Source organism: Mauremys mutica, chromosome 1 (assembly GCF_020497125.1).
Source record: "Mauremys mutica isolate MM-2020 ecotype Southern chromosome 1, ASM2049712v1, whole genome shotgun sequence".
NCBI classification, from domain to species: domain Eukaryota; kingdom Metazoa; phylum Chordata; order Testudines; family Geoemydidae; genus Mauremys; species Mauremys mutica.
This window is the reverse complement of record NC_059072.1, coordinates 328554165-328582026: the sequence shown is the minus strand read 5'-3', so window position 1 is coordinate 328582026 and position 27862 is coordinate 328554165. Positions and strand designations below refer to the sequence as shown.

Below are 27862 nucleotides of genomic sequence, written 5' to 3'. Positions count from 1 at the left end.
TGAAATGTGGCCTTGATGGAGGTAAAGGAGAAGATTTTCAAAGGCACGAAGAGTAGTTAGGAAGCACTGAATTTCAATGGAGGTTGTCTGCCTAATTTGCCTTTGTGCCTTTAAAGTCTCCACCTACATTTTTAGGGAGAAAGTTAAGAGTGATGGTGCTGTGCATCCAGTGACTGGTGGAGGACCGGGGATGACCTTGCAGAGGACAGAAGAGTTAGCTTGCCTGCAGAAGGTACTGGAGGGGCCAGTTCTGGGAAGGAGCTTGAAGAATCATGCTCTCTCCTGCTCCAAGGGACCAGGAGCGACAGCAAGTCTCTGGCCACTGCAACTGCCTTCAGGGTTGAAGGCACCGCAATTCTGCTGGTACTGCGATGACTTCCCAGTATCAGCACCAGACTCAACAATCTTGGCAAAATCTACAGTGCCACCATGTGTCCGGGGGTGAAGGAGTGACCCAACGCGGGTAGCACTCCCTTGCTGTGCCCTGGCTTGCCTTTCTTCGGAACCAGCGAGTGCCCTCTGTCCATGTACTGCTTTTTGTGCTTCTTCCTTGGCAGCGGAGATGGAGAGCAGTGCCAGGATGCGTGCAGTGCTGGAGGAGTGCTTCACACCAAGCCCAAAGTGCTTGGTCCCAAATCCAAGCAGCTTGGTTACAAAACTGGTCTAAGAGCAGCTTCCATTAGGACAGCCTGAAGTCTGATTGCTCTGTCCTTCTTTGTGAGAGGCTTAAAGTCCAGACAAATTTGGCAGCTAGCTTTCACGTGAGATTCTCCCAGAACTTCAGAAAATTGGAGTGTGAGTCCCTCACGGGCATAGGCTTGCCACAGGAGGCACAGGATTTGAAGTCTGGGGACTGGGTCATGTCCAGCCCCAGGGGAGAAGAGAGCCCCTCAATGATAAGGGGGTACTATCTACACTAATACTATTTACAATATATACACTGTAATTAAACTATAGACTAAACTATCAAAGAAGAAACCACTGATAAGGACCTTGATGAAGGAAGAGGAGATGTTCCTGCAACCGTCAGAGGCGGTAAGAAGGAACTCAGAGGGTGTGGGACTGGTAGTGCCCCTTATACCGGCGCAGAAGCACGCAGCTCCTGAGGGCACTAGAGCCAGCCTGACTGATACCAGTGATGGAAAAATCTCTGGCAAAAGTGTGGCACACACACACCTAGCATGGAATGGACATGAGCAAGCACTCGAAAAAGAACAGGTAATATCTGCTGCAGGAAAGGAATAGCAGATAAATGCAGGAAATGCAACATAACACTAACCAGGAAATGTAACATAACTTTTAAAATAACAATTAGTTTTGGAGATTATAATTTTACTCTTATTCTAAAAGGATGACAACAGAACTCCTAAGAAGTTCCCATCTGAGCATCAGTGACACCAAAAAAGAGTAAAACACTTGGATTAGCATGAATTGATCAGCATGGCTTCTATGTGGAAAATCAGGTTTTTCAAACCTTTTAGAGTGCTTTGAAAAAGTCAATAAAATATTACCTAAAAGTGACCCATGTGACCAAATTCCTTAGATGTCCCAATAAGAAACTAGTTAAAAACACAGGGTGAGGGGGCATGTCCTAATATCACTTAAAAAATAATTAAACTTCATTTCATCTTCTCATGAAAAGTGCTCGTGGTATAAGAATTTTCCCACTTTGTTCTATGCCTTTTACTGATACACTTGCTCACTTTGAATAATGCCTTACTGCATGAGTAGTTCCATTGACTACAGTAGGACTACTCATGAAGTAAGGTGCTATTCAACATGAGTAAGGGTATATCTATCTGGCTCTAAGATTTTTAATAAATGGCTGCCCTCAAAGTGGAGAGAAGGCAGTAGACAGTGAGGTACCTGAGGGAATGGTATTTGGGACCTTTGCTATTTAGGGGATTTATTACTGATATGGAAAAATTAGACAGCATGTGGATTTAGTTTGCTAGTTGCATAAAATTTCTCCAGTAAGTAAAAAGTACTATGAATTTTGAGAAATTACAGAATATTTGTACAAGAAATAGAACAACATCCTGACTGGGACCTCTGGGCACTACCACAATAATGGGACTTGATTAATAAAGAATTAAAGAAGAGTAATGTTATAAATACAAATCAACATGGGTTTATGGAAAATAGATCCCATCAAACTAGCTTGATGTATTTTTGGGTGAGATTACCAGTTTGGTTAACAAAGGTCATAGTATTGATGTAATATGCTTAGATTTCTGTAAGACATTGGACTTGGTACAATATAAAATTAACATGGCACACATTAAATGGATTAAAAACTGGCTAACTGATAGGTCTCAAAATGTCAGTGTAAACAGCGAATTGTCATCACGTGGAAGTGTTTGCAGTGGGCTTCTGCAAGGATTGCTTCTTGACCTTTGTCAAAGCTAACTCCCCACTCTGGCACTTTGAGTGCAGAAGGTGGGGGCCCACAAGGATTCTAAAAATTAATACTAGCCACTCCAGGCTTATATTAAACTTCCAAGGTTACAGCTTTTTTCTGACCTTGGCTTGGTAGATGCTGCCACCACCCAAGTGCAGAACCCCTTTGAGAGCCTTCCTCTGGGATACCCTCATGCCCTTTCACTCCCCATCCCTCTGAGGAAGAGCTGAGAAAGAAAAAAAAAGGAAATCAGCTGTTGCCTCCACCTAATTAAACAACATGTGCACAAACCTCTTAAGACACAAAAATTCAATTCTGTTCTTAAAACAGGTAAATTTTATTTTAAAAAATTAAAGAAGAAAGTACATTTGGGAACTCAGGCTATTGCTAGATTTTAAAAGAGAAACTACAAAGACTAAGCACCAAGAATAGCTTTCTTGAGGTCCAGTCTAAAGGTTACAAGCAAAACAAAAGCACCTGGGGTTAGCACAGAGGAATCCACAAGACATAAAGAAATAAAAGGGATAAACCTAATCACATCTTCCTAGACATTTCCTGATCTACTTACATATCTGGGGGTTTAAATGAGTAGTTTCTAGGTATGATACTGATAATTTTTCATACCTGGCCCAAGCTTCTTACAGCATAGCTGCTGCCCTGTCCTCCTCTCCCCAGGAAAACAACAACAGACAGACAAAACGGGAGTCGTTCTTCAATTTTAAAAAGTTCTAGCCTTCCCATTGGCTCTTTTGGCCAGATGCCCACTCACTTTCTTTTATTTCTGCATAGCAGTGAGACTTTTTAACCATTTACAGGTAGAGCAATTAGAGAACAGCTACTAAGAGGGATTTTATAGCTACTGGCTGGGTGGGTGTTCATAAAAGGGAGCTACCCCTCCACCCTCATTTATCACAACCTTATACTGAAGAAAACATAAAATCATCACTGATAAAGTTTGCAGGTGACACAAAAATTGGACTGGTAAATAATGAAGATGACAGGTCACTCATTCAGAGCAAGCCAACCATTTGTGTTTTAATGTATACATCTAGGAACAAGGAACACAGGCCTTACTTACAGGATGGGGGCCTCTATCCTAGGAAGCAGTGACTCTGAAAAAGATTTTGGAATCATAGTGGATAATCATCTGAACATGTGCTCTCAGGGTGATCCTATGGCAAAAGAGCTTATACACTCCTGGGATGCATACAAAGGAAAATCTCGAGCAGGAGTACAGAGGTCATTTTACTTCTCTATTTTGGCTCTGGTGTGACTGCTGTTGGAATGCTGTGTCTAGTTCAGATGCCCACATTTCAAGGAGACTGATAAATAGTAGAGCTGAAAGAAGAGCCACGAGAATGATTAAAGGATTAGAAAGCATTCCTCATAACAAGAGACTCAGGCCTTGTCTACACTACAAGACTATTTCGAATCTACTTAAGTCGAATTTGTAGATTCGACCTTATGAAGTCGAATTTGTGTATCCACAGTAAATACACTAATTCGAATTTCTGAGTCCACATTAACAGGGCCGGCATCGACTTTCGAAGCGGTGCACTGTGGGAAGCTATCCCACAGTTCCCGCAGTCCCCGCTGCCCATTGGAATGCTGGGTAGAGCTCCCAATGCCTCCTGGGGGAAAAATGTGTCGAGGGTGCTTTTGGGTAACTGTTGTCATTGAACTGTCAATCACGCCCTCCCTCCCTGAAAGCTCCGGCGGGAAATCTGTTCGCGCCCTTCTCTGGTCGGTTACAGCGCGGACGCCACAGCACTGCGAGCATGGAGCCCGCTGCGATCATCGCTGCACTTATGGCCGTTGTCAACTCCTCGCACCTTATCGTCCACCTCTTCCACAGTCAGCTGCTGAGAAATCGTGCGAGGAGGCTCCGGCAGCGCGGTGAGGACAGGAATTCACAGAGTGGCGCAGACCTCTCACAAAGCAGGGTACGCCGCGCCGTGGAGATCATGGTGGCAATGGGTCAAGTTCATGGTGTGGAACGGCGATTCTGGGCCCGGGAAACAAGCACGGACTGGTGGGACCGCATAGTGCTGCAGGTCTGGGATGAATCACAGTGGCTGCGAAACTTCAGGATGCGTAAGGGCACTTTCCTTGAACTCTGTGACTTGCTGTCCCCTGCCCTGAAGCGCCAGGACACCCGGATGCGAGCAGCCCTGAGTGTGCAGAAGCGAGTGGCCATAGCCCTCTGGAAACTTGCAACGCCAGACAGCTACCGGTCAGTAGCGAACCACTTTGGCGTCGGCAAATCTACCGTGGGGGTTGCTGTGATTGAAGTAGCCCACGCAATCGTTGAGCAACTTCTCTCAAAGGTAGTGACTCTCGGAAACGTCCAGGACATCATAGATGGCTTCGCCGCGATGGGATTCCCAAACTGCGGTGGGGCTATAGATGGGACTCACATCCCTATCCTGGCACCAGCCCACCAGGCCAGCGAGTACATTAACCGAAAGGGCTACTTTTCAATGGTGCTGCAAGCACTGGTAGACCATAGGGGACGTTTTACCAACATCTTCGTTGGGTGGGCGGGCAAGGTTCATGACGCGCGTGTGTTCAGGAACTCTGGTCTGTTTAAACGCCTCCAGGCAGGTACTTTCTTCCCGGACCACAAAATAACGGTTGGGGATGTGCAGATGCCTACAGTGATCCTCGGGGACCCAGCCTACCCGCTAATGCCCTGGCTCATGAAGCCCTATACAGGCGCCTTGGACAGAGAGAAGGAACTCTTCAACTACCGGCTGAGCAAGTGCAGAATGGTGGTGGAGTGTGCTTTCGGACGTCTCAAGGGGAGATGGCGGAGCTTACTGACTCGCTCGGACATCAGCGAAAAGAATATCCCCGCAGTTATTGCTGCTTGCTGTGTGCTCCACAATCTCTGTGAGAGCAAGGGCGAGACCTTTTTGTCCGGATGGGAGGTTGAGGCAAATCGCCTGGCTGCAGTTTACGCTCAGCCAGACACCCGTGCCGAGAGAATATCCCAGCGGGAAGCGCTGTGTATCCGGGAGGCTTTGAAAGCAAGTTTCCTCGGAGAGCAGGGTAACCTATGACTCTCCACTTGCTTTCAAGAGAAACTGACCCTGGGCCTGTGTCTGTATGTGTCGATTTCGATCTGCGGTTACATACCCCGTTCTCCAAGTTTCCCCCACTTCCAAAGCACGTTTTAAAGCAAATTAATTGTAACACTCATTATTAATAAATCTTTGTTTTACTTTGCATTTCTGTTCAGGTGTTGAAACATGGACGCATACTGTGCTGGGCACGTGGTGTGCACTGATGTACAGACCGCTTGTTCCATAGAGGAATGACATCCTCCTGCTCCTACATAGGTCTCTGGGGTGGGGGACGGTTGCAAGTGGTTGTGCATGAAGGGGAGGGTTTGCAGGAAGGGGTGGGTTTGCAGGAAGGGGCGAGTGGTGCCTTCTTTGGATAGGGGTTTGGATGACGGCAGTGGGCTGCGGGTTTGGGCGTAGGAAGGGGTGAGGGGGAAGGGTGAGTATCTGTCCGTGGATGAGGGCTCTTGTTGGGGCTCAGGGCAGTGGAGAGGCTCGTTGCTACGGTGGAAGTGCATGGTAAAGGCAGCGTGCCTTAACATTAAGGGGGTGGCAGGCGCTAGGACCCTGGACAAGCATACACATCACAGAATGACCCGGGGCAGCATACACCACACAGAGTGACCCTGGTGCCTACTGACTGCAGTGTGTGTGTGCCCTGCAGTTGATCATGCCCCCAAGTCTGTACCCTGGTAATGTAGGCTATACTGTGCAATTATAAATCCCCTCCCCCCCCATACACAAAAAAATCCTCTGACACGAAAGACGTGACCGAAACAGTGAATAACAGCAAACAGCTTTTAATAATCTAATACACACTGGGGGGATGAAACTTGGATTTGGGACTGGGTGAGCCTGTAAGGGAAGCACTTCTACAAATTTATAGCGTGAGAGGTGTGTGGTACATTAGCGCTATGCAGTGGTGCAGTGACAGTTCTCACGGCCCCTACCGCCCCTCCGTCTTGTACTTTTGGGTGAGGGGGGGGCAGGACTTCTTGGCGGGGGAAGGGCGGTTGCAGATACACTGCAGGGGGGCTCTGTCCTCCTGCCCGCGGTCCTGCAGAACATCAACAAGGCGCCGGAGCATGTCCGTTTGCTCCCTCATTAGCCCAAGCAGCGTTTGAGTCGCCTACTGGTCTTCCTGCTGCCACCTGTCCTCCCGTTCTATGTGTGTGCGATGCTGTTGACATAGGGTCTCCCTCCACTGTCTCTGCTCTGCCGCCTCGGCTCTGGAGCAAGCCATCAGTTCCGCGAACATCTCGTCCCTAGTCTTTTTCTTTCGCCGCCTAATCTGAGCCAGCCTCTGCGAGGGGGATGCCGGGGCAGTCCGGGAAAGAGCCGAAGCTGTGTGATGGGAAAAGTAAGTGATTTCCTTGAACAGATACATGTTTGCGAACAGTGAACACAGTCTAGTCAGTTTCTCTGAACAAGACTATACAGGGCAACAAGTCTCACGAGATCTCAGGACAAGTTCGAGATTTCGGAATACGCTCTCATTGGCTGCGGCATTGCACAGGAGAGCGGACAAGTGGGGAGAGACAGCTGAATCCGTCTAGCAGACAGTCCTGGTAAGCCTTACAGTACATTCTGCTTATCAGTTAATGGATAGCTGTGCCCTCCCGCTAAAGGCAATCTGGAAATCATATACTCTGACCCTTTTCCAGCCACTCCCGCCAGTGCACGGGAAAGATCAATGTATGCTTTTCCTATGTGGCCTACAACACGTGGCTGTTAAGCGAGGGTCATTGTTATGCAAAGTAAAAGTCAACCATTCACAACAGTAACAATACACTAATTGCCCTAATTAGATGCAGCATTTCATGAACGAGATCACCCTGAGGCGGGTCCCTCGGAGTCACAAAGAGCGGATGCTAAGGGAAGCCCTGCAGAGACCAGGACCATATGCGGCCATGCTTGTGGAGGCGATGATTCCCATCTACATAAGGATGTCCTGGCGCGGAAGAGTGTGCTTCCACGGAGCACCCAACAAGGCACCTCTCCCCAGGAACCTCCTGCGGAGGCTTTTCGAGGACCTAAATGAGACCTTTCTTGAATTGTCCCTGGAGGATTATTGTTCAATCCCTATATGTGTGGACCTACTTTTCATATAGTTTTTCATTGAAAATTTTATATATAGTATTTCTATTTTTTTATACCTGTTTTATAAAAAATAAATGTTTACATGTTTATAGCACTTACCGCCTGATCCTTCCCCTGATTCAGAGTCCAGGTTAACGGCCGGGGAGGGTTGGTAGGGGATCTCTGTGAGGGTCATGAAGAGATCCTGGCTGTCAGGGAAAGCGGTATTGTGTTGGCTGTCGCCTGCACCGTCCTCCACAGACCCTTCCTCATCTTCCACATCGGCGAACATCGAGGAGGAACTGTCCAGGTTCACTATGCCATCCACTGAGTCCACGGTCACTGGTGGGGCAGTGGTGGCAGACCCACCTAGAATGGCATGCAGTGCCTCGTAGAAGCGGCATGTCTGGGGCAGGGCTCCGGAGCGTCCGTTTGCCGCTCTGACTTTTTGGTAGCCTTGTCTCAGGTCCTTGATTTTCACGTGGCACTGCATTGCATCCTGGCTGTATCCTTTCTCTATCATTGCTTTGGAGACCTTCTCGAAGGTCTTTGCATTCCGCTTGCTGGAGCGCAGCTCCGACAGCACAGACTCCTCGCCCCACACACCGATCAGATCCAGGACTTCCCGGTCTGTCCATGTTGGGGACCTCTTTCTATTCTTGGATTGGCCGGACTCCTCTGCTGGAGAGCTCTGCATCGTTGCAGGTGCTGCGGAGCTCGCCCCGATGTCCAGCCAGGACGTCAGATTCAAAGTGCCCAGACAGGAAAAGGAATTCAAATTTTCCCGGGTCATTTCCTGTGTGGCTGGTCAGAGAATCCAAGCTCCGACTGCTGTCCAGAGCGTCAACAGAGTGGTGCACTGTGGGATAGCTCCCGGAGCTACTAAGTTCGATTTGCATCCACACCTAGCCTAATTCGAGCTAGCCATGTCGAATTTAGCGTTACTCCACCTGTCGGGGTGGAGTACCAAATTCGAACTAAAGAGCCCTCTAGTTCGAATTAAATGGCTTCCTGGTGTGGACGGTTGAGCGGTTAGTTCGAATTAACGCTGCTAAATTCGAATTAAAGTCCTAGTGTAGACCAGGCCTCAGGGAGCTCAATCTGTTTAGCTTAACAAAGAGAAGGTTAAGGGGTGACGTGATTACAGCCTGTAGGTATCCACATGAGGGAAAATATTTAATAATGGGCTCTCCAATCTAGCAGAGAAAGGTATAACATGATCCAATGGCTGGAAATTGAAGCTAGACAAATTCAGTCTGGAAATAAGGCATACATTTTTACAGTGAGAGTAATTAACCATTGGAACAACTTATGAAGGGTTGTGGTGGATTCTCCATCACTAACCATTTTTAAACCAAGATTAAATGTTTCTCTAAATAATATGACGTAGGAATTATTTTGGGAAGTTCTATGGCCTGTGTTATACAGAAGGTCAGACTAGATTATCACAGTGGTCTTTTCTGGCCTTGGAATCTATGAATATAAATAACAGTGGGGATTTAGACACATCAGGAGATTGGTGACTTTGAAGGCAGATTACATTGAACTTGGACAAATATAAAGTGTTCACATAAGTAAAAATAATCAAATCAACTCAAAAATAATTGGTCATATAGAAAAATCTGTATTTTCTGGATCAGATCAATGAAAAGACTGCTGTCATTGTAGATACCTCAGTGATGAAGTTAAACAAGTACATACTTTAAAAAGAGATTGAAAATTATACAGAACATATTACTATAGGTGTGATCACATACCCTCATCTGAATTATTATAGAATTCTATTACACCTCTTTGTGGATTAACATGTACAAATTGGGCCCTGATTCTGCACATACTTATGTGCATGCTTAACTGTAAGCATGAGAGTAATCCCATTAAAATCAATGAAATTACTCACATGCTTAAAGGTAAGTAAGTACTTACACTTTTGCAGAACTGAAGTCTTGGTTATTCCACCTTCCTTCCCACACAAAAAGTATAGCAGAGATTGAAAATATTGCAAAACATACAGAAAAATATTTAGTAGCATAGCAGGCTTTTCACATGACAAAGGACTGAAAATACTATGAATAGGGCCCTATCAAATTCACGGTCCATTTTGGTCAATTTCACAGTCATAGGATTTTTAAAATCGTAAATTTCATGATTTCAGCTATTTAAATCTGAAATGTCATGGTGTTGTAATTGTAGGGCTCTTGACCCAAAAAGGAGTTGGGGGGGAAGCCCTGCGGTACTGCTACCCTTATTTCTGCACTGCTGCTGATGGCAGCGCTGTCTTCAGAGCTGGGCAGCTGGAGAGTGGTGGCTGCTGGCCGGGAGCCCAGCTCTGAAGGCAGAGTCGCCACCAGCGGCAGTGCAGAAGTAAGGATGGCATAGTATGGTATTGCCACTCTTACTTCTGCACCGCTGCCTGCAGATCTAGGCCCTCAGTCAGCAACCATCACTCTCTGGCCACCCAGCTCCTAAGGTAGCAGTGCAGAAGTAAGAGTGGCATGGTATAGTATTGCCACCCTTAATTCCGTGATGCTGCTGGCAGGGTGTTGCCTTCAGAGCTGGGTGCCCGGCCAACGGCTGCTGCTCTCCGGCCACCCAGCTCTGAAGGCAGCGCAGAAGTAAAGGTGGCAATACACAGCTCTCCTAAAATAACCTTGTGACCCCCTGCAACTCCATTTTGGGTCAGGAACCCCAATTTGAGAAACACTGGTCTCCCCTGTGAAATAGTATAATGTAAAAGCACACAAAGACCAGATTTCATGCGGGGAGACCAGATTTAATGGTCCGTGATGCGTTTTTCATGGCCATGAATTTGGTAGGGCCCTAACTGAATATTGTCAAAAGTTTTAGACTGCAAGCTGTAGATTGTATAGTCTTGAGGAAGGGACAATTTTTTGTTCTGTGTTTGTACAATGCTTAGCACAATGGAATCCTGGTCCATGACTGTGGTTACTAGGTGCTACCACAACACAAACAAACAAACAAAAAACCAACCAAGCAAATAAGTAAGATGTGGTGATAGTGTGTTTTCTATTTGTGTCTAAAGTGAAAAGCTCAATTTTAGGCACTACATAAATAACTATCCTGTCCCTTCACCTAAAAACAAAGGGAAAAATTAAATAAAAAAGCAGTACATTGAGAAGAAAAAATAGAAAATACTCTTTTTACACAGCATGTAGTCAACAAACAGAATGGAAATGCTGCACTTGGATTGTTGAAAGGACTGGATCATATTGTTTTCCATTGGTAACATTTGCATTTAAGTAACATGAGAGAATGATATGGACAACGATGGAAAATCAAATACCACAGGTGGACAAGCCCCTCTTTCGTGTACAGTTTTGAACAATTTGCTACTTGTACTATGCCAAAAATGGTAGTTTGGGGTAAGGGGTGTGTTACATTCTATTCCTTGGGGGGGCAACCTGTAACCCCCATATTCCTCATTTATATATAATTGGGATATTGCATATAAGGCAGGCCATGTGAGGTATCAGGGGAAAGGTTATGATCTGCTGAAAGTCATTTTTCTATCTAAATATGTATATCATTAATGCATATGAAGTTATGAGAATGTATACTATGATTGTTACTAAAATATGCTGTGGGTTTGGGAAGCACCCAGATACTAGCTCTCCAGAGACAATGCCAAGGAAAGCAGCCAACACCCGGGCGAGTGTCAAACAACCATTAACAGCCATTGTCCAGCAAGGGAGCTACAACTCAATGACTCACCTGTATAAGGCCACAGCAGGGGAATTGCTCAACTTTGCCTGGGGACTCAGCAATGCCCACCAGACATGCCTGGACATGTTCTCCAAGCATATGGGACTGAGGGTAAAAAACCGAATGCAGGGGGGCCATGCTTGGCCTCTCTCTTCCCCCCCTCCTCCCATCTACACTGCAACTAGCAACAAGGACACTCAGAGAATACTGAAGACTCCAACAGAAGTGACTGGCCCAGGTTTCAAGGATGAAATCTGTGTACTATGAATTGCAATATCCAGTGGGGTGAGAAAAACTGCTTAATCTAGATGTTGCCCAGTCTAATAGGTTTGAGAGTTTAGACTCCGTGCTTATATTTTATTTTATTTTGGTAACTAACTCCGACTTTTTGTCCATTAGTTAAAATTTATCTTAAAATCTTAAGATCTATATTAAAATCTTAAAATTTATCTTAAAATCTACCTGGAGAGTAAAGGGAGCATAGCAGTACCACGTTCCCATGATTGCATGCCTGGGATTCCATCACATAATCTTCTTGAGATATTTCTAAGATAGGACTTGTAATATAATCTCTGTAAATATCCTTATACATGATCCCACAATTTAGCACAGGGGTTGGCAACCTTTCAGAAGTGGTGTGCCGAGTCTTCATTTATTCACTCTAATTTAAGGCTTTGCGTGCCGGTAATACATTTTAACGTTTTTAGAAGGTCTCTATAAGTCTATAATAAGTCTATAATATTTAACTAAACTATTGCTGCATGTAAAGTAAATAAGGTTTTTAAAATGTTTAAGAAGCTTAATTTAAAATTAAATTAAAATGCAGAGCCTCCCAGACCGGTGGCCAGTACTCAGCAGTGTGAGTGCCACTGAAAACCAGCTCACGTGCTGCCTTTGGCACGAGTGCCATAGGTTGCCTATCCCTGATTTAGCACATGGCTTGATTTATTACATGGATATCTCTACCAGATATACAGTATGTATGTGTGTGAAGGATATGTATTAATACTACTTTTTATATAAATTATACTTTTCAAAAATTAAATGAGGCACCATAAAGTCTTTAAATCGTTTTGAAAGAGCTATCTATTTAAGGAACAGTAAGCAAAGTCTGAGAAGTGTGGAGATATTCACCAACTCAGAATTCTCTAAAAGCAATATTCTGAAACAGATAGTTGCTGATAGGATGTGACTCCTGCAAATAGGGAGTGCCCCAGTCCACAAAACAGAACAATCGCCTAACTCCGTGACTTGTTACCTTTTTAAATGGCTTCATGTTACAACAGGAAGAAATATCGGTACCCACCCCCCAGCTAGCCTATGAGGAATTACTGGAGTACGGCTTCCAGTTTTGATGTCCATCATCACAAAAGGATGATGACAAATTGGAAAGGGTCCAGAAAAGAGCTACAGGTCTGGCAAACCTGTCTTATAGCAAGTTACGTATGGTGGACATACCTCAGTATTGCTGCAAAATTATTATAACTTCCTTTTTATATTAAGTTGTTATGAACTTGTTTGCACTTTTACTGAACATTACAATAAAGCCACAAGTATGTTATAGCCAGGAAGCTTGACTTTATAATAACACCTCTGTCACCAACAACAAGCAAATGTCAGGAAGGTAACCTCTCCTTATCCATAAACCATGTTTAAAAAGTGTTATATGAATTCAGAAAAGCTGCAGTTTAAATTTCACCTTGCCTTATCGTTTCTACTATTTTTCTTTCTGATATGTTTAAAAGACATATTGGATACTGAAATTTGTGCTTTGTACAGAATATCTGATAAAAGTTTAATTGATATAACAAATAGATTGTAACTCTAATGTCAAACCAACCTAATATCCTTCTTTGACAGGGTAACAATCCTAGTAGATAGAAGGGAAGTGGTAGATGTGATACATCTCGACTTTACTAAGGCTTTGATATTGTCTCACATGACCGTCTCAAAAACAAATTAGAAAAATATAGAGGGTTACAATGGATCACAAAATAAATATGAGTCAACAATGTAATACTGTTGCAAAAAAAGAAAACATTCTAGGATGAATTAGAATGAGTGTTGTAAGCAAAAGAAAGGAAGTAATTCTTCCACTCAACACTAATAAGACCTCAGCTCAGTATTGTACCCAGTTCTGGGCTCCACACTTTGGGAAAGATATGAACAAATTGGAGAAAGTCCAGAGGAAAGCAATTGAAATTATTAAAGTTCTAGAAAACACGACCTATGAGGAAAGATTAAACAAACCCATATTTTTTCAATCTGGAGAAGAAGACTGAGGAGGGACATCACAGTCTTCAAGTATGTAAAAGGTTGTCATAGAGGAGGGTGATAAATTGTTCTCCTTAACACTAAGGACAGGATAAGAAGTAGGAGGGTTAAATTGCAGCAAAGGAGATTTAGGAAAAACTTCCTGTCAGGGTAGTTAAGCACTGGAACAGATTAGCTAGGGCGATTGTGGAATCTTCATCACTGGAGGTTTATAAAAACAGGTTAAACACCTATCAGAGGGGGTCTAGAATGGATAATACTTACTCCTGCCAACCCTCCAGGATTGTCCTGGAGTCTCCAGGAACTAAAGATTCATTTTTAATTAAAGATTATGTCATGTGATGAAACATCCAAGACTACGTCCTATCAAAATTGGCAACCCTAGTCAAGAGACAATCCCCTAAGAGGGTCTTATCTAGACCAGGACATCTCCATTTGTATAATATCCATGTTTGATAACCTTATCCTCAAGAAGGCAAACCATGTAAAACATTTATGTTTTAGGAATAGCCCCAATTGTGAAAAGAAATGTAGGGTGTGAATAATAAATCTGGGTAAACTCACAGAAAGAATTCGAGAAATATCCTGTTTGAAATGAAATTTATAATTACTCTAAAACTTCATTCAAAAAAACCATGAGGAAAAACATATGTAGCTGGAAAATGTTAAACCTTTTCTTTATTTCTTAAATACTAAAATAGAAAACACCTTTGTAAATGCATACTTGCAAATATGTCAGCTAATATAAAGCTCCTACTATCATTATTATGTTTGCAGTGTTGTAGCCATGTGATCCCAGGATATTAGAGAGACAAGGTGGGTGAGGTAATATCTTTTACTGAACCAACTTCTGTTGGTAAAAGTTAAGCTTTCAAGCTATAGAGATCTTCAGGTCTGGGAAAGATACTCAGGAGTGTCACGGCTAAATACAAGATGGAACATATTGTTTAGTTCTGTTAGTTTAGGCTTTATCTACAATGGAACTTCATCGGCAAAACTTCTGCCGTTCAGGGGCGTTAAAAAAACACGCGCTCCCGAACGACAAAAGTTTTACCGACGAAAAGCATCAGTGTGAACAGTGCTTTGTAAGCAGGAGCACTCTCGTTGGGGGTGGCATGTTTTTGTAAGCACGAGAGCTCTCTCCTGCTGACAAACAGCAGCTACACTGTGCATCTTTTAGCAGCATGGCTATAGCAATGCAGTCATGTTGCTAAAAGCTGCGCAGTGCAGACAAAGCCTTAGTTTAAGAGATATTATAAAAGGGACCATTCAAGGGGAAGTGGCTCATTAAAACTCCTGCAGTGCTACCCACAACTCCCCCCACAACACACCTTTCAAGATCCATGGGTCCTATACATGCCTATCACAACATGTGCTGTACCTCACCCAGTGCACTGAATGCCCCAATAACAACTATGTGGGTGAAACGAGACAATCACTACACTATTGAATGAACTCACACAGAAAAATGGTAAAACAAGAATGCCATATTACCCATGGGTGAACACTTTTCCCAAAGTGATCACTCCATATCTAACCTATCAGTCCTCATCCTCAAACGGAACCTGCTCAACATTTTCAAAAGATGAGTCTGGGAATTTATATTCTTAACTTCACTAGACACTAAAAATAATGGCCTTAATAAAGAGACTGTATTTATGGCTTATTACAACAATCTGTAACCCACTAAGAACATGTCTACGTTATAATCTTAAGTCGACGCTATGTTAGGTCGACTTACAGTCACAGTAGTAATTACTGCGTGGACTGATGTCCAGACTATTCTCCTTCTGTCAGTGGTGCATGTCCTCATGAGGAGCACTTCCACCGACTGAAGAGAGATAGTGTGGGGGCTGAGAGCCAAGGCTCTCAGCTCCATGCAGTTCCCCACCAGGATCTCAACTGCCCCCCTGGGCTTCTCGCCTTCCCAAGCCCAGCCAGAAGTGGTGGGAAAGCCACCTGGGGCTTCTCACTTCAGGCAGGGAGATCTGCGCTCGGAGTCCAGTCAACTGCTGTGCTCTTGCTGGGGAGCCAGGGTTCTGGGGGGCAGAAGGGTTCCCCACGGGGAGTGGAGATCCTGAGGACAACCCAAGCCAGGATACCCAGCAGCAGCAGGGCTGGCGAACCAGGAATCGGTTTTCTTGTCATTTTCACAGCTCCAGTGAACAGCCAACAGCCAATGTAAGGAACGTAGTGTCTACACAGATACTGCATTTCTCTAATTACACCTACATAAGCCCTATGCCATTTTAAGTGCCTAAATGGAAGCTGAGTTCATTTGAAAATCTGCCCACTTGTAGCCTCCACACTATCTCCAGGTCCTGGGAGAGTAAACCTACCTAAGAACACTTGCACCACTCAGCACAAAGGTAAACAAATATTCTTTGGTTTGGAGCTTGTTTTATGATAGGACAGCACTAGAGCTTCCTATATCAAGATTGGCATAAATCGTATTTGGCATCATTTATTGTAGTGGTTAATTACTACAGATTTCCCATATCTCTGCAGCATGAGAGACATGGAGAAGAGTATGTTTTCAAATTGTTGTGTAGGATATATAAAGTAAATGGGAATCCTACAGTTAAACCCCTTCAGATAACACATCAAAACTGCATTCCTTGGAGAATAATTACATTCAATGGTGTCGTTTTCAGTATTATTACAATAAAATTGGAATGAAATTAATGGATTAGACATAGGCATTATGTCAAACCAAGGCACTGGGAATTTCACCAATGTTTTAATACACAACCCTGTGACCGAGAATTTTCTGAATGGCATTTAAAGTATCTGCAATAACTCCACATGCAGCATTTATAAATAATGTAGGATGAAATTCATCCCAATCCAGAGCCAAACCACTTACATCCCACTTAAGCCTTATTTTGGGGGGTTAAATGAGCTTTCAGTAGTGCATAGTCCTTGAGCTGTTCGACTCCGAATAAATGTGCCCCTCCCATATACACACATCCCCATCTAAATTAATGCTCCTACCTTATCTTTATTTTCAGAGCCGGAAGCCTCAAGTTTGGTCCGAATCACAAATGGTGTTGATAATCTCAGGAGGACTCGTTCAAATGTGGGACTGACCTTCGGGGAAACTATCTCAAAGCAGTCCTGGAATTTCAACGTTTTGTGAGTGTCACATTTGAGCTGCTTCCTAAGGCCTTCCCCAAGCTGGAGCACCAGCATGTTTGGATCAAACATCAGATGGAAGGGAAAAGCTCTGCAGAAGGTGCTGATGCTTATCCTCAGGTCTGAGGGAGACTGAGATGATCCGAGTGGAAGTGCTTTTGTGATATTTGCATTTTCACGTTCTTTGATAATAAAAGTAAGACAGCTGCAATTACCTGGGTTCGACCCCTCCGCGTACAGTTTATCATTCGTGACTTGTTCCACATCCACTTCCAAACGGTAGATCTTCTTTGCTGCCGCCTTTATCATTCCCATCATTGCAAATCCAACAATATGATGAGGGTGAAAGTAGTGGAGCATGAGGTTGCCTTCGGGGAGCTCTTTGCATAGGAAAGAAGGGGATTCCAGAGTGACCTGTCTTCCAAATGAAGTTCTAATGTGCTCCAGCAAAGCATCAAAGCCATTGAAGAAGTCCTGCAGCGTGCCACCTACAGCGCGAAGAACTCTTTCATTCTCATCAAAGCAGATATTGAAGAATTCCTCCCCAAATTTTTCTTGCATCTCCTCAAACTTCAAACCTATAGAGCAATGGCAAATATACGTCAACAACGTGGTGGGGTTATTGTTGTGCAACATTTTTCCTTTATAATCTGCTTTTGTTTGGGGCTTGCCCCAGCCACTAGACTATGATTTGTCCCCTATTCTAAAGGCTTCTTCATGAAGGATACGTGCTAGTGGGATTCCCATTTCCCTAAGGCAAAAGCTACCAGATTTCATTTGGTCTCTGTGGGTGACCCTAAGATGTCTGCATCACATCTCGTCATTCTGGACTGCTTTTTTTTTTCCTGTCCATCTTCCTTCCTCACTCCCCAGTCCCATCTCCCTCTATAATCCGCAGTTTGTGATTCATGCACTTTTACCTTTTCTCGTTCTGGGTTAGAGCCCAGAGGACTTACACTTTCCTCATGCTTTATATCTCACACACTCCCAGATTATCTGACCACCCTTTGCAATGAGGATGACTAGACAGAACTTCCTTCAGAATCTTTTAGTACCACCTTTGAATTGGACAGTGGGATCACTACAGAGCAACATAATAGTTCTCCTTCCCCCTGTCTCTGCAACACTCCAAGTCCCCACTGAGTCAAAGACTGGGACTGGAAATCAAACCTAGGACTTCCACAGAACAATGTGAAACCCACAACTGGCCACTCAGATATACCTTTTCTGGCTGCATTTACTCTGCAACCATGAAATAAGACAGCCTCAGAGCCTGAAATACTTTTCCTGCACTGACCACTAGGGATTGCTAAAGAATAAGATGAAATAACCCCTTTCTCTGAATTGCCTGAATTTGAGAACATAGCTTGTACAATGCTTCCAGGCTTAGCCACCTGGAAAAGCATTTATGTGGCAAAGGGTGAAGGGGCTAGTGAGTCATCCACCGCTAATGTACTAGATCTTTCCACGTTCCCATCACAGAAACTCAAAAGACTTTCATTATTGAAAGGTGATGATACCAAACATCGCATACAGGCAATAAAAAATGCAGCAATAAAAAGATCCCAGACTGACAATGTGCATCAAATGCTGCTTTGGTTTGCTAGTTAAAGGCAACTTTAGAAAATTCCATTTTAAGATGAAGACTAAACATTTTCATCTCTCTACTATTTTCTAGGAATGCTCTTTTAAGTATCATTTGCATTTAATCACTATATCAAATGCAGGAGTTACAATGTATATGGCTCATAGGCTTCTGAACTTGGAAGAAACATGTAATTAAAATAGTTTCATGCCCAGAGACATGAGAACAGCAGAAGTTATTAATCTATTGTTTGCAGAACAAAACTTTGATAATAATCTCAAAGGAGTATTTGAATAAGTACATGGCTATAATTATAACTACTAGACCCCTGCAAATTACTGATTTTATGATTTGCTGGAAATTCTGAAAATTAAACAAAAAACTCATTTCAGATTCACCCAAAATTGAAGTTTTTCAAAATTTTCAGCAAATCAGAAAGTTTTTTTTAAAAAAAGCATTGTGGGTCAAATAAAATGCTATGTTTGACTCAGACTGAAACTGTTTCTATTTTAGACTTTTTAAAAAAATAACTGAATGGAATATAGAAACAAAAATTCTTTTAAAAAGCTAAAAAATGAAATGTTTCTTTTTAAAAATGTTAAAAGGAAACATTTCAACTTTTTCAGCGTTTTTTGTCCGACAAACAATTTGGCAGAAGCCAATACAAATTTACGAAACATTTTGGTGTTGCCAAGGAAGTTTCAGACAAAAGATCTTGCCCAATTCTACTGATGTTTGGTATTTACACAGTACCCTTCATCCAAACTGATTTACAAACTATATGTAGTGATCTTTTTACCCACATCCAGGATGTGACATGCAGAGTTTAACAACTCAAGACAGAACATGAAGAAAAATAACTTAGGCAGGAAAATTAATAGGATACATTTAGGTAAGTAGTAGAATATAATTATTCATATTGGCATTTGGCCAGAATACCTGGGTTGAAAGCCCTCTTTTATAACTACAAATGGCGAGAACTGTGATTTTATGGCTAATCCAAAAGAGATTACCTCCAGTAGTACAGTGCCTCCTAGTAGAGGAAAGGCTGTCAGTTACTGAATCACCACCATTACTTTTGCAGAACACAGGGCTCTAACATCTTCCAGGCAAGTACCAACCCCAACCAATGGGGGTTATTTTATGAAATTAGGTTCAGTGATATGGCCACAGGATATGCCATTATTTTTTAAACATTTTAGGTGTTAATCAGTGGCGTGACACCTGCTCCACTGGAGTATTATAGCAGTAAATCAGTCATAGAAAAACAGAAGTGGCCAAACTGGATCAGACCAGTGGTTTTTCTAATCCAGAATTTTGTCTGACAATGCTCATGACCAGATGCTTTAGAGAAGGGTGAAAGAAACCCTGAAGTAAGCAGGTATGGGATATCCCTTCCGCAGGGAAAGTTGCTTCCTAATCCCCAGGAGTTAGAAGCTGATTTATGCCCTGAAGCATGAGGGTTTATACATGTAGAATTTTTTATTTATTTATTTTACAATTTACTATTGTAACTCAGAGAAACAAGGCGGGTGAGGTAATATATTTTATTGGACCAACTTCTATTGGTGAAAGACAAGCTTTTGAGCTACACAGAGCTCTTCTTCAGGTCACGCAAATTGTATTGTAACTCTAGATGTCCTCATTATCAAAAAATAATTATCCCATTTTCAGTCATACTAAGCTCTTATCCTTGGTGATATCTGGTGGCATGGAGTTCCAGAGACTATTTGTGCCTTGTATGATGAAGTATTTTCTTTTACTACTTTTAACCCTACCACTTTTCTGTTTTGCTGAACATCCCCTTGCTCTTGCAATCCACGTCCATCTCTATAAAGTTCATTTTTTTGTTTCTCTTTATCTCTTCTCCTCTTATTCATTTCCTGTATAGAGAGTCTTAGTTATTTTCACTCTCTCTTAAATGCAATTTTTTCCCCAGGCCTGTTAAATATGTTTAGGTATAAAAAAGGAAATACAACCACCATTGTTAGAAGCACAGAAATTGCCATACCAGATCAAATCAATGGTCGATCTGCCAAGGCATTCTGTCTCAACAGTGGCTAGTACTAGATGCTTCAGAGAAACTGTATAGTCTAATGGCCAATTATGCAATAACAAGCTTTGGGTAAAGCTTCTCCCTAACTGTAGTAATTAGTAGTTGGCTGATATCCCAAAATAAGAGGATAGTAGTAGGTCTGTGGATATTTTTATTATTAATATAAAAGACTGATTTAATAAAAATTCCTTCTAAACATTTTTTCTCAGCATCTAAGTTATAATATTTTGAGAGTCCTACAGGTTAATTATATGCTATAGCAACAAGTATCTACATTATTCGTAGCCATTCAATTAAACCAGGTATTCCTCATGCTTTTTCTTCTATTTTGAGAATCTTTTCTCTTTCTTCTCATAGTCTTTCTGGTGATTCTTTATTTTTATCATCTTTCTCTGATCCTTTTACATTTCTGCTACAATATTTTTGCAGGGGAATGTCCAAAATTGAACACAGTGTTTGGGGTATGAGTGTACCATCTACTTATGTAAACTCATTATCAGATCTTCAGTATTATTCTCTGTCCCTTTCTTAACATAAAAGAAATTGCAGCATACGAGCAGTTCAGAATCAATAAGAAGGTGAAAGATGTGATCAAAACAACAAAATACTCTGGGATTGAGCCACAGATCATACCAAAGCAGCTATAACCCATCCAATTATTCCTGTAGTGTGAACCAAGGAGACAACAGCAGCCAATACTACATGTTCCATTGCATCCAATTCCCTTGGTATATATTAACACATACTATCTGGGATATCCCTTAAGAGAGTTGAAGTGTCATCTAGTGAACGGTAGAGGTGAGATACAATTTGCCGTTCTAACATTCATATCATGAACAAAAGACTAGGTTCTGTCCCCGTGGGTGTAACAAAAGTTTCCTCAATGAAGCAGATTTACAGTAAATATTTAATTTCCCCTTCATAACACAACTCTCTTCTGCTTTTATCTGATGGTGGTTTAGGCAGAAATTGAAGACTCCAAGACACCATTTAAAAACAATAGGAAAAACTAATATTTTAACCAACATTCACTCTCTCATTAAAACGGATTCTGATGGGTGCAGTACATACCCAAGTGCTTATTAGCTGATCAATGGGCCTCTAAATGACAGTATGACCTATATCTAATTAATTTGTGAAGTACTTTGGCATACCTTGAGTATAAAGAGAAATTCTGTATCAAATGGAGGAAGCTGGACAATAGTTTTTATATGGTCATTTTTATTGGCTGCATATAACCATAGTAAAAGCATTTTATATCTTTACAAACAGTTTTGACACAGCTGTAAAACTGTACTACAACTTACTTTTAAGAGCTATATATATTACCTAGATATCTTGTACAATTTAATAAACTAAAAAATGAAATTTACATAAATAGAAAAGGTTGGTTAAAAAGTTTTATCCACATGTGCTTACCTGTAATATTGGTTTTACCTGTGTTTATAATGAAAATAATATTTTTCTAATAATGTTTAAAATGCAGTTCTAATCTAACAAGTGACTAAAAATAACATCATGATCACCGCATCTCAGTGAGTTCCAGGCTACAAGCAAAAAGATTTTCCCCACCCCACACACTACCAGCTCTGGAAACTCAACTTGACAGTCTAGAAATAAACTCAATTATTTTATTCCCACACAGCATTTTCAGTAACAGAGGTTCTGCAAGCCAAAGCAGGGCCTTTGCAACACCAGGGCAACTCCACTATCTTCAGTGTATGCTCTCATTCACACATGGGGAAGCCTATTGCTTAAATAGGTCTGCATAAGTGTAACTGACTGGAACTTCAGAACAGTGTGTTGATAATGCTCAGACATTAATAGAATCCAGTTCATTCCCTTTCAGCTGTGTTGCCTCTGCAGCACAAATAGGAATACACAAACAAACTTATTTTTGTCATTTCAGTAAGCAAATATGGCTCGAAATACATAAAGAGAATTCATCTGCAGGCTTAAAAGTTAACGGTTTTTTAGTGTCATACTTTACTTGAAATCCCAAAAGGCTTCTCATGTTTCCTCGAATATATAAAATGTCTTGTATTTTATTTACTGACCTTTGACAAGTTGTTATGTATATCACAGCCTTTAACAACTCTTAACTATTGGCAGTTTCTCCTCTTTTTAATAATACAAAGTACTACAGCACCCAGTGGGGTTTGTAATTCAAGTGTATCCATTATTCTTTTAATTACCAAGACATTTTTATGTATCAATTCCATTGCTACAGTTTGTTCAATTTACTATTGCCATTATTAAATGCTTATATTATAGTAGCACCTAGAGTCTCTGATTTGGATTGGGGTTCCAGTATTTTAGGCACTGTACAAAGTATCAGTAGACACAGAATTACCTTGAAGAGTTTGCAGTTTGAGATCCATTGTTATAGCCATATGCATATTTCTGATATAGAGTTGCTAATTTCAGCAATTACATTAATTCAGTAATTACATAAATAATTTTGTCTATTTTACTTATATATTAGTGTAGTGCATCATCTGCACAATTATGGGAGCTCTGTACAGAGTCTGAATGCAGGAGCAAGCCCCATCTGTTTCTAAAACAAATTGATTTTGACACACCTCTGCCATTTGATATCTGTTTCCCTTTAGACCCTTTGCAGCCTTTAACAATTTTAACTCAGTTAGGATTGCTTCCTGAGGTCCATCCAGTTCTTATCACAAGGAAGATGATGCTGAAGGCATATATAGTGTTTCGAGCGCATGAAGTTATTCACTTAAAATTGACTCACCAGTCCATTATTTAACCTTCTCTAACAATACAAAAACAAGGGGATACTCAATAAAATTAAAAGACAGTAAATTTAGAACAAACAAGAGATGGTATTTACAATGTATCAAATTTGCACGTCACAGAGGAGTCATTGACTCATGCTGTGAACGTTTTTTAAGAATATAATTACAGTGGATTTTTAGTTGCTTATTTTTTTTTATTAAAGATAAACAGAATTGTTGCCAGTACAAATTATTTCCAGGTCTTTTGCTTGAGGCTGTTTAGTGATCATTTATATAGCGGCGATAACTTCTAGCAAGAGCAGGTGCTCATACAGCATGTTTAGTGTGGATCAGTGGCTCTCAACCTTTCCAGACTACTGTTCCCTTTCAGGAGTCTGATTTGTCTTGAGTACCCCCAAGTTTCACTTCACTTAAAAACCACTTGCTTACAAAATCAGACATAAAAATATAAGTGTCACAGTGGACTGTTACTGAAAAATTACTGACTTTCTCATTTTTACCATATAACTATAAAATGAATGAATTGGAATATAAATATTGTACTTGCATTTCAGTGTATAGTATATAGAGCAGTATAAATAAGGCATTGTCTGTATGAAATGTTAGTTTGTAAGTACCTTGTTGTGCTTTTATTGTGGCCTGTTGTAAAATGAGGCAAATACCTAGATGAGTTGATGTACCCCCTAGAAGATTTCTGCATATCCTCCAAGGATACATGTACCCCTGGTTGAGAACTTCTGGTGTAGATGTTCCACAGTGTAAATAAGCAGTGAAGTTTTCAAAGATGCAAATGTAAGCAAGGTGCTCAACTCCCATTAAAAGCCAACAGGATCTGGTCCCCTGTCATTTCTCTCTCAATAAAGGCTGCACAAAAATACCCATTTTTACTTGGCAAGTATTCACATTTGAAAACAAATTTTTGCAAATGTTCATTAATTTGATCCAAGGTTAAATTTCATCACTTCCAACAGCCAACACAGCTATTCATGGTGGCGACATTCCACCCATTTAGAAAAGTTGCAAATATGTTCCAAGAAAAATATTGTCAACTTCCAATGCAAAAATATGATTTGTTTGCAGAAACAGCCTTTCATTTTTCCCTCTTTCACAAAACCCACAATAACTGTATGATGGGAGCGGATGGGAGTTGTTCTTCATCATGTTCATACACAAAAATATTTTTGCATAACTTTCTATACAGACTGTAGTTAGGGTGTGAGAAATAAGGTGAAGTGTAACAGTTCAGAAATTTTTACAGGAGTGCTAGTCAAATAAGAGAACTAGGTACTTCCCCATTGTATAACACATAACTTCAGCACAGTCTCCTTGGAATGTTTGCCCAGTGACCATCTTTTTGTTCTGTGTTTGTACAGCACCTAGCACAATGAGATACTGCTCCATGACTAGAGGTGTAATTCAAGGTGTTACGGTCATACAAATAAAAAATAATACTAATAATCACCTCTGAGAAAAACATGGCAGCAGAAGACAGGATGTTCTCAGTAGCAAGACTGTGTTGCTGAAATTCACTTCCCCAGGTAGAAGTCTGAGTCTGAATGTGTCCACTTTTAGAGCACAGAGTAAAACAAGCTCTTGGTCCACATTTTCCAGTAGCTACAGATTTAAATTCCCGCTATCCCCTTCTCTGATTCTTTCAGGTTAGCAAGTTCAGTGTTGTAGTGAGTCATACAGTGCATTGCTGTATTTTGGAGAGATGTTTGCTCTTAATCTAAGCCACGTAAAATTATTTATTTGTATTAAAATAGTGGCTAGCAGTGCCAGATGAGACCTGGTCCCAGGTGCTCTAGGGCAAATAGTATGAGAAAGTTCTGCCTCAAGGAACTTACAATCCACATAGACAGGACAGACAGGTATTAGAGGGTTAAAGATTAAAGAAAGGAAGTATTATCCCCATTTTACAGATGGGGAATTGAAGCACAGAAAGATTCAGTGACATGCTCAAAGTCAAACAAGAAATTGGTCATGGACATTTAAAACATTTCCCAAGAATACAGCCAACTTTAGCCAGAGGGCCATTCCATCCTCCCTAATGTACCCAGATATAAGGTGACAGACACCTAATAAATAAATGAAGTAATCATCATCATCATTATATGCTATGTTTGTTTCCTTTTATTCTCTGTATCAGGAACTCCTATCAAAACAGAGCTCTTGATGCTTATGTTAATTCTGTTTTGACTTCTTGTGACTCTTCAAATGGCAAGCAACTTTGTGCAACAAGGATGCTATTCCAGAAGATTCTAAGGGACATCAATTGGTCCTATGTCTTATTATGCCATCACAGCTCCTCAGAGGACTGAACAGAAGATAAACTAAAAAGGAGATAAAACTTAATTATATGATGATGACGACAGACCTCATTATAGGCTTTAAATTTATTTTAAAAAATAATTCAAAAATCTTTTATTTAGAACTGTTCAGTCAAAAATATAATACAGGTTGTTTACAGAGGAACCTGACCCATTCCCATAAGTGGGTGTTCTAAGGAACCTATGACAGCCTCCTTCAAGCTAGATTCCTGCTTCATCAGGCTCCATTGCCTTGAGCAAGAGATGTGGTTTTAGCGTAAATCAAAAGGCCAGATACACTGGCTCATTCTCGCTGCTTTGCACCTCTCTGATAATGCAAAGCAATTTTAAACACAGCTCAGTTAGCCAACTAAGATAAGTTTGGTGACACAGAGAAGCCATAGACTGAAGCATACTAGTGAATCTAACTCTAGGTATTTCAACACAGGAAATTCTTAATAGTGCCATCCAGAAAGCAAGAGTGTATCTTGGTCACTTTCTCCTTTTCCTTCACATGATGAACTGTCTTATGCAGGAAACTGTACAATCTGCATAGACCAACTAAAGGAGGCGGGGTCTGTACTGTTTTGAAAAGGAGACAGAATTTAAATGTAACATTCCATCCATGCAAGCTGTCACTCCCAAGCAAGGTTGTTGCAGCCATGTTAGTCCCTGGATATTAGCGAGACACGATGGGTGAGGTAATATCTTTTATTGGACCAACTTCTGTCGGTGAAAGAGACAAGTCAAAAGCTTGTCTCTCTCACCAACAGAATGTCAACCTCCTTGTCACTCCAAAGTAATGCTGCTGGTTGATCTGGTATCCAATCAGTTGATATGATGGATCCACATCCCTTTTGTGATGCTGTATAAAAAAGGAGATTGTCTGCACTATTGTCACCAATATTACACAATTGTGATCAATCTTGTGCAAAGTATGCCTTATAAGGTATTACTGGAAATGTTATAATTTGCTAAGTATTATTATCGTGTTGAAATGTGTGTATCACCATTGTGTATGAGATTATGATATTTTACTGTACACTTGTTACTACACTTATGTTCCTGGGTAATACCCACAAGATAGATTTACATCAGATGTTGATGGGACGGGTGTTAAGGAGAATCAACTCTTCCAGTGCCCGTCCGGAGGATTCCTCTGATAGCATATGGACAATGGAGGCCCAGTGACTGAGCAGTACACGTAGACTATGTGATGCATAGCTCCATGTTTGAGCCAGTATTTTTCCATGCATATGGACGGGGGGGTATAAATTGGAGACAGTGACATCACCTTCTTGGCTCATGCCTCCCCCACATCTCTAGACTGTGATTTCTAAACCTTTAGTTTTTAGTTTACTAAAGGACTGGCTACCTGCAGGGGTTTTGGGTGAGATCCTGAAGTATATTTCGGTGAGTGACTGGTTCTTTGGAACAGGAAGAACCTAATGTGAGATTAATATTGGTTTTAATGGCCTTTCATCATAAAGTCTGGTTTGCCTGGGTGGCACAGGAGGAGCTCTCTTAGCCATGTCCCATACCAGGCAGCTTGATGCCTTTATGACACTGGTGTGAAGCAGGAATAAATCCACTGATGTCAATGGAATTGCTTCAGTGTAAAATCAGTGAGGACGAGAGGAGAATCGGGTCCTTTTATTGCAGACTGACTGCTTTACACTGCTAGTGACAGCTTACTAAGGGAAAAATTCCAGTATTCAAACAGTATAAATTACACACACACAGTTGAATGCACATCTTATCAGACATCACTGTTCTGTGAATAGTGTAAATACCAAGACCACAAAGTGAGGCATTTATCCACACTCTCCCAGGTCTACTAATGACCTCAGTGTTCACTGTGTTTTGTCAAAGAACACAGAATGAGAATTTTAGAGTCAGAGTTAGTGGGTCAGGAGAGGTAAATCATACTGAAGTATTTCCAGGTAAGATAGAATAGGATAGCAGATATTTCATTGGCAGGCACCTTTAAAAAAGGGCTTTGTTCCATTACTACAATGGAAGCCAAAGTTCCAAAGTCTTCTGTTTCAAATCTGGACGTAGTAAGGACTGAAGTAAAAACGATAACCTAGATATAACTGGCCATGCAATCCACGCTGGTAAATATTCACCTCTAGCATAAACAGGCACAATCCCTGGGTTGCATGAAGTATAACAGAGTGCCAGATGGGTAATCTTTATTATAAATGAAATAAAATGAGAGCAGAATTTGGATTAACATTTGTTTAAATACCATCACACCACTCAAGTCTTCTGTCTCAACAATGTCATAATAATATCAATTGTACTGATTACACACCTCAGTGCTTATTTCCCATTTGTATAAAGCAGTCTCTCATTATTCCTTATTCATCCAGGAAAATAACTGTCACATATAGAACGGAGAACTAATTAAGCAACCTTCATTAACAGTCTGGCTGTTGTGACACAAAGTAAGTCAGAGTTAATGCTGATATTCCTT

At 41.4% G+C, this 27862-nt stretch overlaps 1 protein-coding gene across 2 annotated transcripts in view; it reads right to left on the bottom strand.

Annotated features, from left to right (window-relative positions):
• GUCY1A2 (guanylate cyclase 1 soluble subunit alpha 2) overlaps nt 1–27862 on the bottom strand; it is a 264368-nt gene that overhangs the window by 207604 nt on the left and 28902 nt on the right. For both annotated transcript variants that reach the window (XM_045018738.1, XM_045018748.1), the window contains exon 4: nt 16537–17255. In XM_045018738.1, the coding sequence (XP_044874673.1) occupies nt 16537–17255 (719 nt within the window). The remainder of the gene's footprint in view (nt 1–16536; nt 17256–27862) is intronic.